The 11,991-nt window shown below is 38.5% G+C and overlaps 2 protein-coding genes across 3 annotated transcripts; one reads left to right on the top strand and one right to left on the bottom strand.

Moving 5' to 3' along the window:
* Nucleotides 1-1,502: 1,502 nt before the first annotated feature.
* Nucleotides 1,503-6,145, top strand: sri (sorcin). Of its 2 annotated transcripts, none has more exons than XM_080425621.1 (8): nucleotides 1,503-1,921; nucleotides 2,708-2,783; nucleotides 3,710-3,779; nucleotides 4,078-4,121; nucleotides 4,445-4,592; nucleotides 5,092-5,205; nucleotides 5,528-5,586; nucleotides 5,724-6,145. In XM_080425621.1, exons 1-8 carry the CDS (start codon nucleotides 1,863-1,865, stop codon nucleotides 5,748-5,750), a joined length of 597 nt encoding a protein of 198 aa, XP_080281747.1. In that variant the 5' UTR covers nucleotides 1,503-1,862; the 3' UTR covers nucleotides 5,751-6,145. The 2 variants fall into 2 exon arrangements, with proteins under 2 accessions (XP_080281747.1, XP_080281746.1); XM_080425620.1 differs by having other exon boundaries at nucleotides 1,503-1,925; nucleotides 2,709-2,783.
* Nucleotides 6,146-6,155: 10 nt separating this feature from the next.
* On the bottom strand, nucleotides 6,156-10,300 carry wdr73 (WD repeat domain 73). Its single transcript, XM_080425608.1, has 8 exons — nucleotides 10,172-10,300; nucleotides 9,753-9,820; nucleotides 9,545-9,630; nucleotides 9,033-9,121; nucleotides 8,510-8,574; nucleotides 7,758-7,919; nucleotides 6,674-7,045; nucleotides 6,156-6,402 (listed from the first exon to the last, which is right to left on the bottom strand). Exons 1-8 carry the CDS (start codon nucleotides 10,228-10,230, stop codon nucleotides 6,164-6,166), a joined length of 1,140 nt encoding a protein of 379 aa, XP_080281734.1. The 5' UTR covers nucleotides 10,231-10,300; the 3' UTR covers nucleotides 6,156-6,163.
* Between the last annotated feature and the right edge of the window lie 1,691 nt (nucleotides 10,301-11,991).

The following is an 11,991-nucleotide window of genomic DNA, read 5'->3' as shown; positions in this document are numbered from 1 at the left end:
ATCTCTTCCATCTCAGGAAATAAAGCCTGGAATTAATGAACTACTTACTACTGCCTAAACTGTCAAAACCAGAAGTACAGGAAGCACACAGTATACATTGTCCAGCCTACAGAACGTCCTGTATTTCCGGTCAGACAGCTTTGGCAGCAGAGAGCAGATTCAGCCCAGAGATCTGCTCTGGTCCGGTTTACAATCCAATGAGTCCGTGGAGGCCAGTAGTGGAAGAAGTACTCGGATATTTTACTTAAGTAAAAGTAGCAATACAATACCACAAATAAAAATACTCTGTTACAATTAAGTAAAAGGCCATGTGTTCAAAATGTTACTTGAGTAAAAGTACAAAAGCATTAGCATCAAAATATACTTAAAGTACCAAAAGTAAAAGTACTAAAATGTTTTGAAAATACCAGCTCACAATGTGTCGCATCGCAATGGGTTGTGAACTTGTAGATCTACTATTTTCAAATAGCCTATGAATAAAATAGGGCTAAAGTGGTTAATGTATGTTTTAGAATATAACGATTTATATCTGCAAAGTAACTAGTAACTAAAGTTTTAAAATAATTGTAGTGGAGTAAAAGTACAATATTTGCCTCTGAGATGTCGTGGAGTAGAAGTAAAAGTATTGAAAATTGGAAATACTCCAGTAAAGTAAAACAAAAATACCTACAAATTGTACCTAAGTACACTACTTGAGTACATGTATGATGTACTTAAGTCTTAATTACTTTCCACCACTGGGTCCACTTGGAGGCATTAGGTCCAGCCCTAACTAATAGTCCATGAGCCAGACAAGATTTCATTATCGAAAGAGTGGGCAAAACCATACCTATATTAAATTGTTCATAGGGTCAATATAAGTAAATAAATATATGATAACCTTTCCACAGGAGCAGCTTTTTCATATTTATCACACATTTTGTTATTTTCCCCATAGGCCGTACATGACAGGTGAAAAAATAACAAAATTTAAAAAATAGTTATCATAATGAAACTTCCCCAGTTGATTACTTACATGAAGACAATGATTTATTGTATTACAAGTTTTATGAAATTGTATGTTTAAATATGCAAATTAGGCATTATGAAAATATGCCCAAATTTGCATAACTTAACTTTCCAGAATCAACATTGGAACATTGGACAAAGCCAGAGTCAACATTCTTATTTCATTTTGTTAAGATGTTGGAGTCAAAGGTTTTTAACGAGGGAATATTCAATATCTGGCTCAATTTTGGGGCTCTGGCTCATGGACTAAATACCTAATTTGCATATTTAAATATACAATTTCAGAAAACTTGTAATACGATAAATCATTGTCTTCATGTAAGTAATCAACTGGGGAAGTTTCATTATGATAACTATTTAGTACATTTTGTCATTTTTGTTGCCCACTATTTCGATAAGCATTGCTCAACTTGGGGGTTCTGGCTCATGGACTATAAAGGCCTTTGTCATTGTCGCATTTGGTGTTGTGATCTTTCATGATAGGTAGAAAGTTAGTCAGGTGGTCATAAACGACCAATCCTAACGTAGTACACTGTGTTGGAAGGATATACACGCTAACAACGATCTGAGGCTGAGCTGAGGAGGTTAGAGCTATTATTCTCACTGGTCCTTCGAATAGTTGGAAAAAGAATCCGCCATGATAAATTAGGGCGTTAACTCGCATTTCTAGTTGAATAGATAACCAGTTTACCCATTGGCTCAGCTCCGTTCAAAATAGGTTGCATCGGAAGTCGGAACAACTGACACACCCTCTAGATAAGTTTTACTACCGCCTCACACGTAAAGAGTAGCAACCCAGACTGCAAAGGGCAGTTTACCAAATCATATTTCGGTGTCATTTTTCATAAAGAGAAATGGCGTATAATCAAGGATACGGCGCTCCCCCACCAGGACAAGGTGGATATCCAGGAGGAGGGGTAAGAGCTGTTAGCAAAAAAATAATGATGAATGTTGTAATGTGTCTGTCGTCCATGTTGTAAGCGTCAGGAAGTTGACTTGATTTAATTACTGTAGATCTGGCAACTGTAGATTATTATGGCTATAAGGCCCGGGTCTTTCGTAGCCTGCTTTAATGGCTTTTGTAGACACTACCCGATCCACACATTTTAGATTGATGTTTTATTTTTTACCTAGCAGGCCTTCTATTTCCTTTTAGCTACAGCTATCAGTGTTGCCAGATTTTGCGAGAGAAATAAGCACCTAGGTCTATGAAAACAAGCCCAAAAGAAGAATGTGGGCTACGGCTATTAAAAAAAAATCTTGGATAAAAATTGGTAAATTTAGAATATTTTAAAAACATTTTAACAACTAAAGTATTGTATTGGGGGGGGGTCTTTACTGAAAAATCAGCCCTAATAATAAGTGAACATGGCAACACTGACAGCTATCCCGCATAATAGCCTATTCGACCCTATGCCTATTGTTACCCCCGCCGCCGCCAACACACACACACACACACACACACACACACACACACACACACACACACACACACACACACAGTCACTGACTTTGTTAGCAAGGGTTAACAAGGGTGTTGTCAATTGTATTACAATGAAGTATTAACCCCAAATATGCAGCAATAACTAATGCATTTTTAGTTTTCGCCTGATCAATAATTTTACTAATCTTACTTGTTGTTCTCCCAATCATTCTTTCTCTGTTTTTTTCTTCTGCTCTCTTCTCAATCCTCTTTCCAGTATGGAGGAGGCTTCCCTGCTCAACAACAACAACAGGATCCTCTATATGGATATTTTGCTGCTGTTGCTGGACAGGTAATTGCCCTGTGAAACATCATGTATACGTTATTTTATTTGTTATGAGTTAATATAGCTCTATATTGTGATAGTAATAATTGCTAGTATCTGTTCAGTAACAGGAGTTTCCCTGTCTCTCCAGATCTAAATGCATTTTCAGGTCAGGATACCAATTTTATTCAATCAGGAGAGAGAATACAGGATATGGATAAACAAGTGAAATTGGAAGTGATGGCACAAATAAATGAACAGACAAAATTAGAACTGTTTGATAAATGGGTACTCTCTCTGATTGGATAAAATTGGCAACACACCTGAACATGTATTTTCTGTTTATTGGAGAGATGGGGAGACCCCTGTTATCGAAACACACTTTTTATAACAACTATCTTAATATAGAGCTTTAACATTTTTACATGTTTAACCCCAAGAATATCACTTATGCTACATATATAGAATAAAGGTGCAGTCACACCGAACTTAGATTCTGCCTATGCGGGCGGATTCTGCCAATGCTTTTCAATGGGAACGGAGTGGTTTGTTGCCATTCGAGGATTTCCTAAAACAAAAACACTCTGTTCCCATTGAAAAGCATTGGCAGAATCTGCCCGCATAGGCAGAATTAAAGTTTGGTGTGACCGCACCCTGACTGCCACATACTGTCTTCTTTTTACAAGCCAGAATTCTGTACAGGCTGAAATTTATAATCAGTTTCTATTAACCAACATTCAATTAATGCCAGAATTTGGAGCTAGGCTACCAAGTCTGTGGAGGAAGTCTGTCAGATGTTCCTTTCCCTCAGTGGAATTTATAAATATTGTAACTTCAACACTGTTCTGATTAGGTTAACTATGCCAGTTGATCTTGTTCAGTCATGTTGGAGTTTCTTCTTTGTCTTTCCAATGTTTTTTAACCGTGTCCATTTATGATTCTATTTCTAATAGGATGGACAAATCTGCGCTGAGGAGCTGCAAAGATGCCTTACACAGGCCAACTTCTCTGGCGGATACAAACGTAAGAACACTTATCACAGTTATTACACAAACCTAAGAACCCTAATCACCCTGGCATTACATAAATAACATAAACACACATTTTGTAATGTAAAAAGAGTAATATTGTTTTTTTGGTTTAGTTTATATTCTGTATTTGGTCTATGGTATATATGCTCCAAACTTACACCAATTAAAAATGATCAGATAATGAAGAACTTCACTAAAGTGGTTTGGTACTCTGGGATTCCTGCTATGCCTAATCTTAATATTTCAGACCAATATATGAGTGTTTATACTGGCTCTATTCTCTTTAACAGCCTTCAACCTGGAGACCTGTAGACTGATGATCGCCATGCTTGATGTATCCTTCACTAATCAGAGAAGCTTCAGTTTGATTGACACAACAGGTTTCTTAGGACTGGTTGTTAGTCACTATTTTCAGTAGAATACATGGTTGACAAATACTGTAGGAAAAATTGTGTTTTGTTTGTTAAACAAACAAAAAAAAACGTTGCCCTTTGTTTTGTTATCCATAGCCATCATCATATTGAAAATAAGATACATTTAGAATACCAAATGATATACTAGTTATACATAGCCTTAATGAAAGATCAATTATAATGCAACAATTTCATATGTCCACGTTAGTGCATGAGTTCATCCTTAACTGAGGACCTCTACTAGCGGGACATGTCCTGTACCATGGGCTTCAATGAGTTTAAGGAACTGTGGGCAGTTCTGAACGGCTGGAAGCAGCATTTCATGTCCATCGATCGGGATCACAGTGGAACTGTGGATCCACAGGAAATGCAAAATGCTGTGAACTCCATGGGTATGGATAATCTATAACAAACTGGATACAGAAGCCAGTAAATGCAAAAAACGAATCATGTTACAGTAGGTTAAAAATGTCCCAATACATAAGGCACCAAAGAAAACTTGAGAACTACTGGATATTTGCAACATGTTTAACCTGAAAGGCTTCTTCATATAGTTGGATTAATATTGGTGCATATTCTAAAAAATATATTATTAAAAACACACTGGAATGTTTAAATTCTCATTTTAATGCATAGCAGCAGTGAAACAAATTAACGTGTTTTGGCCCTCTGACCTTCATTAGTTTACCAATAAACCAGTAGACACTGACGAAGGCCAGAGGTCCAAATCGTATTCAGGTTCTGAAGACGTCTTACAGGTTAAACGCACATTAATTATTATTAGGAATTAAACTAATTTGTGCTGTTGCCCACATGTAAGTCACGGTTAATAAGGCATCAACCATATGCCTTAAATGTAAATGTTATTTGTTATTGTGTCTTGGTGTCTAGGCTATAGACTAAGCCCTCAGGCCATGAATATCATCGTGAAGCGTTTCAGTACACAGGGCAAGATCTCCTTTGATGATTATGTGGCTTGCTGTGTGAAACTCAGGAGTCTGACTGGTAAGTAGGCCAGGGTTAAATTGGGGTTGACTTTAAGGTCTCAAGAGCACTTGAAAGATGTATCTCATGTTGTATGAATAGTGAACAAAAGTTACTTCCGAGTCTCTAAAAATTTGAAGAGAAAAAAAAAACCACCTTGCATGGCAAAAATATTCCCATGGTTTGTGCCTGCATGTTTAAGATTTTAAGTGTTTGTGGAGGCTGTGTGCAAGACAGACTGGCACACTGTACATTACAGCATGACATCAGATCGGGTTACTGCTATTGAGAAGAGTATTGTTTGTTAGTCTTTTTAATGTATGTTGACCAATGTATTTTTCAGATTTATTCAGAAGAAGGGACACAGCTGGACAAGGGGCTGCCACATTTCAGTATGATGACGTAAGTTTACCCTGCCGAGTTGTCATTCCCAATTAAAATCACAACCTTCATTATTGTAACAAAAGTATCATCAGGTTCTGCTTTTGGCAGATACACATTCTGAGCCTTTTCTCTCCCTGTCTGTAACTTCCGTCCAGTTCATCCAGGTCACAATGAACACATGAAGAACAAGATGAGAAGAAAGGGACCACGGTCTTCTAAATCATCTCATATAAACAACAGCATATTTAGATGTTTCCATAACATTTTTTTATACCAGAATGTTTGCCTGTCATTGCTTTTATATAACAAAACATGACACCACTTGTTATTGTAACATTCCATTTTCACATTGTATGTTATGAATGAGTGTATTAGAGGAATATGATTAACAAACATGAGTATTACCACACGATAACCACTAGTCGACTTACCTACAGTAGGTTGTGATTTTGATACATTGAGTTTCTAGCTCTTTATCAGTCACCGCGTGAACCAAAGGTGTCTCTGGATGCTGCAAGATAATAGACCGAATGAATATACTGTAGATGTGAAATGAATAAACATTGCAAATGCAGAACGTCTTGGTCCTTGACTGTCAGAGGTTAGATGGCGTTTTATGAATCCAGTCCCACACGTGAACAGAGCCGTCTGTGGCAGCAGAGAGGACAGTCCGGGGCCGACTAGGATGCCATACATGGCAGGTGATAAAGGCAGGCAAAGAAGTCTTGGAGTCTACTGCTGTCACATGACCACGGTGCTCAAACAGTGGCTGAGTTTCCTTTGACTTTGCTGTCCAAGTGGAAGTGTTATAGATCTGCACCGCTGGGTTAAAACCTAGCAGAGGACGATTACCATTTTAAAATACACAGATGTGAAGTTGAGTGACAAGTGCAAGCATTTCAATTAACAGTGCTCAATATGTTTTCGCCATGACCCGTTATGCACAAGACTTGTAAATGTTTTCAATCACCCATTTAGACCTAGAACACATACGTTGTTATAACTTTCAAGCCGGGAACACCTGGGTTACGGTACTATTCAGTGCCTTTGCCAGAAGTTTGAAAAATATTGATTGAAAATGACAAAACGGAGATAGTTTCCATACCTGACACAGCAATGCAGTTGTCCAGCGCCGGTGCCCATGACAGATTCATGAATTCAGTAACAGGGCCATCAGTCTGAAGGTCCAATTTGGCCTGATAGACAGCTGTTCTCAGATCCCTGAGATCAGACACTATAACTTGTCTGGATGAGGACATCCGTGCGACCTTACAGCATGCTGGGACTGGAGAGGACTGGTCTGTGGACACATCCATACACCAGTGGACAGCATCCTTCCCATCTGCTGCTGGTATGGGCTGTGGAACAGTTGGTGTCCGCGTATCTACAACATAGAGGTTTCCATTGCAAGTGCAGGCAAGGAACACATGGTCGTTCACCAAATGCAAGGAGCTCAGTATGTCTGTGTTGTCAGTTTCTATGAATACAAAAAACAAACAAATATTAAATAGCAACCTGAAAACAATATTCATTTGAGGAAATTATCTGAAGTTCATTATCTACTGTCCCAGAATATATATTTGTTATTTTCTAGCTGGTAAGTGTTATAATTTTACACTCTGCGACATAAGTCATGCACTGCACTATCCTTCTATAAATGCACAGAATCTGTGTGTGTGTGTGTGTGTGCTTGTGACAGTCCCGCACATCTCGAGAACCGTCTAACCCAGGGGTCTTCAATGTTTTAAGCAGAGACCCCCTAATAAGTAGCTTTACTGAGCCATGTGGCCCATACAGTAGGTCAAGAGCCTGTCTCCTGTTTCCGTATAGCATGAGGTGGCTTGATGTACAAGTATATCCCCCAGCCACGTTGTATGCAAGTATGTCACAGAGACTCCACAAATCTCTGTATTTGTCTGGGTGTCCGTCTCTCCCTGAGTCAGTCCCCTTTATGCCCGTATATGGAGATCACTGTATCTGTCTGTGTCCGTTGTTATCAATATGACATCATAGTACTACAGCATAAACTGGCATCCAAGTGCACAAGTACTATGGCAGCAGGTACAATGGGTATTGCATAACCAGAGAGGCATACATTCCCAACTGCCATCGTCCTAATTATTTCTAATTTTACATTTGCAATTTGAGACTTCACGTTACAAAAACAATTTACCACCCAGACAGCTTACCCAGTGCATAGACAGACTTTCCTGAGGATAGTTCAGTAAGTTCAATGTTGCTGATCTGAGACCCATGAAGAACACTGGGTTCTGACATCGATCCAACTGCAATCTTGCTGCCTCTTTCTCCTACAGCCTTGGACTCAATGTCTCCAGTCTTTCTGATCACATCTGGCATTGGAGAAGAAGACAGGATGGGATCAATCATGTTGGAGGAATTTGTTGATGTTAACTTAAGAAAAAAAAAACACAATGTATTGCTGTACATTGTAAAAGCAGCGAATAAGTAACAGGTATGTACCTAAGGTCACAATGTCGCAGCAAATACAGATGTGTATATAAGGTGCAGCAGTAGAAACGTTAACAGAACATAGGTGCAGATGTGTACATAAGGTAAGGTTGCAGCAGTAAACACATTAACGGATACAAGGTGCCTTTCAGCAAGGCTATTAACCCCCAACTATTTGAGTTTATAAACATGTTTTTGTTCTGGGAGGTCCAATGTGTGAATGCACATAACTGGTGATTGTGAACCATTGGTCGATTGTATAAGACAAAGTTTTTGTCCTGTCTCCCGGGATAAATATGGTTAAAACCAATCAGTCATTAGTTTAAAACCAGACAAAATGAAGTATTTTTCATTTACCATATAGATATAGACCTGTATTAATCCCAATGGAAATTCTGTATGAGCTCATTCATATTGATATGAATACACTGCAAACCAATTATCTTTCATGTGCATTGAAAAGGTCACTTACCACTAGCTTCCACTATATCCCACACTTGCAGTCTTGAGGTGAGGCCATCGTTGGTAACAATACACCTTTAATGAATACAAGGGAATATCAATATCAAAAGGTTACCTTTTAAATGTGACCAAATTATTATTATATTGCGAAAATCAGGTTGAAAAAAAGATTTGGGATAGATGCTGCATTCATGGTTTATTTTATGTGGTATTTTTTTTCTGGTTTTGGGCAGGACTGTCAACTACACCTGTATGCCTAACCACTGGAACTGTCATTTTAGATTTTAGCGTTGGCTATACAAAAATATCAGATATACAAGCTCACAGCGCATCACTTGGTTCCGCGCTGCAAGCTTGTACATCTGCTATTTTGGAACATTTTAGAAAAATCTGAAAGTGTGAGAACTACTGATTTAGAAGGCATTTGTAGAATCGGCCTCAGATCTTAATGGGTTTTTTAACTGAACACCCAGTGGATTTGACAGTGTAGATAGATCCTACATGTAAGACCACTGCCCTTAGACCCTTCCTACCTTGTTCCTGGGACGTGTTTGAGGGTGTGAATAGGGCCTCCTGTGAAACCGCCACGGACCACTTTGAAATCCCGATCTGCACAGAGACCCTGAACACATCCAACAGAGTGGCAGCAGCTGAGTGACACTGTGCAATATTCATAAATAATGTTAAAAAGCTTAAGCTCTTTAGATCAGTGGTTCTCAAAGTGGGGGCCCGGGGACCCCCAGGAGTCCTGAGGGGGTTCCAGGGGGTCCCCAGCTAAATGTGTTAATACATTGTAACCCCCTTATCCATATTTTATACATTGGCCAGATGTACAAGCTCACAGCGCGTCACTTCGTGCCGTGAGCTTGTACATCTGCTATTTTTGAACTTTTCTGAAAAATCTGGAAAGTGTTGATAATAATGTTAAAACATTTATGATTTTGATTTCGTTTTTAAACACAAATCCTCTCTTGGGGGTCCATGGCATTAAACATTTTCAGATGGGGGTCCGTGAGAACTACTGCTTTAGTATACTATATATTACCTTGTTTCCATCGGCAAGGAGTTTCAGAGGCAAGTGTAGCTCTAAAATTTCACTTTTGGTTGGCCGATAGCCTGCCACACATACAGCTGTAAAGACAAAAACAAAACAATCTCATTCATCAGAATGGTGTACTCTTGTATGATAATAATTATTGTATAAGTTCATTAGTAACTATCTTGTTATGCTGTTATAATCGTCATTTACCCACTTCTTTCTGATGTCCATTCTATGACCCTGGTGGGATGTTCCAGTTGATAGACATGCAGGTCCTTGTATCTGGAGGAATAGCCAGGTGTTAAGTGTTATGATGATCTGTTATGATCTTTGCAAACAATATAGAATACCCTTAGATAGATAGATAGATAGATAGATAGATAGATAGATAGATACAAAGATTGATAGATAGATATATAGGTGAGAGAGAGAGAGAGAGAGAGAGAGAGAGAGAGAGAGAGAGAGAGAGAGAGAGAGAGAGAGAGAGAGAGAGAGAGAAATTACACCAAGGGAAAGGTTTTGAAAGTCGCATAGACCAGCCTTAGTGAGTAAGTATGGGGTTTCACTTTCAACCTATATTATAACTCTATGGTTTCAACCGATAAGATATCATAAACATTTTATATTTCTTACGTCTTGAGCGACTCGATGAACCAATCATCGAGGACGTCATCAAATACAGTTTCATCCATTTCAAATGAACAGTGGATTCAGTCTGTTCTTTCTTGCACGCTGCTGCACCGTTTGAAACTCCAGTCCAAATGTAAACTCGAGGCGGTTCTGTAGAACAACAAACCAATATCTATACCGCCACCTATTGTACCGGAGTGGCATGATTACTATTGTATTTTTAGGCACTGCACTAAAATGATGATTGTGTTAACAGAGGGGGGAGGGGGGTGTACAAAAGTAGAGACTCTACTTTTGACTCTACAATTCATATTGTTATACTTTTAAAATGTTGATAAAGACTCTACTGTAGAGTCTTTATCAACATTTTAAAAGTATAACAATATGAATTATATTGGGCTGCAGTGACTTTGTAGGTGTGTAGCTAGCTGAGCATAAAGGGCTGCCACTTACAAGTTGACTGGAGTCCAGGTGTTGAGGGTGAAAGAGCTACATTACATGGTCTTCATGTCCCTTTTTGGATTTTCTATGGTGAATAAATACACATTCTGGGTGCAACCTACTACAAGTGCTCTGTACTAATTCCAGCTGCAAATCGGGCAGCCTGTGGGACTATGTACTATGTATTATAAAGAACATTTGAATGGCCATACAGACAAAAAAAATACATTTAACATACAATAATAATCATGATAAGTATGATATAACGTTTTTCTTTTTCAGTGGACATTTTTCATACATTTGCTTCTAGTCTGCAGTTTTAGTGTTGTCACAAATATATACATTTTTCAATACATCTGAATATTTGCTACACATTTGCTGCACTATTGATACTGTACCAGGCCAGCCATGGCTCCTTCTAAGTATCTTCTTGTTTCTGCATAGTGGACACGCACATACAGCCAGAGAACCACTTTTACCACTATTTACCACAGTTTATATCTAGTGTGAGATATGATCTACTGGTCCACAAATCTCAACATAAAGTTGATGATAAAATGTACCACTTCTGTAACTTGGTCACTTCTCTCTTATTTTTTATCTTTTTGTAATCAGTTTCCTCCCATAACGTGAAAAAAGGCAAGTAGGCCTAGTATCAAAATATGTGCAGTACAATACTGGTTTGTAAAACAGACCGTAGGGGTCTTGCCCATTAGATGATCATGCTGGGGCCCTTTCATTTCTATTCATTTTATTGTATTTATTTGGTTGACAGATGAGCTTTCACTACTTATTATTCTTTTTAAAATAACAAATATGCGGGCCGCTGCAATTAATATTCCCAGGCTGACTTTTGTTTCCTGTCCACCCATAACATGAAGTTGGTGATAACATTGACCACTTCTGTAACTTAGTCATACTTCTCTTTTTTTTTCATTATCTTTTGTCTTCAGTTTTCTCCCATAAAGTGAAAAAGGCAGTTTCATAAGCCTGTGCAGTACCATACTATATGGTTTGCAAAACAGACCTGATCTACAATTTAGGCATTTAGCAGACACTCTTAATCCAGAGCAACTTACAATAAGCAAGGTAAACACATACTGTGCATCAAATGCATAGGGACAGTGTAGTGCCTCAGTAATCTAGGATCATAGGTCAACCAAGAACCTAGCATCAGTCTAAAGTAAACTGTAAAAACGGTTAAAATCCTGGTGCCCTTTTTCTCTCCCAGCCAAGATGAAAGCGAAAATACCTTCCTACTACACTGTATGATGCTGCTGCCTTCATCGCACTGGCAGTTGACATTCTCCTCCACCTCAGCAATCTTCAAGCTATTCTGTCCTTCCTGCTGTTCAAGAGAGGAGCACTCTTATATCCTTGAC

This window comes from Gymnoscopelus braueri (assembly GCF_963280865.1).
Source record: "Gymnoscopelus braueri genome assembly, chromosome: 4".
In the NCBI taxonomy this organism is placed as follows: Eukaryota; Metazoa; Chordata; class Actinopteri; order Myctophiformes; family Myctophidae; genus Gymnoscopelus; species Gymnoscopelus braueri.
This window is presented reverse-complemented; position numbering and strand designations above follow the sequence as displayed.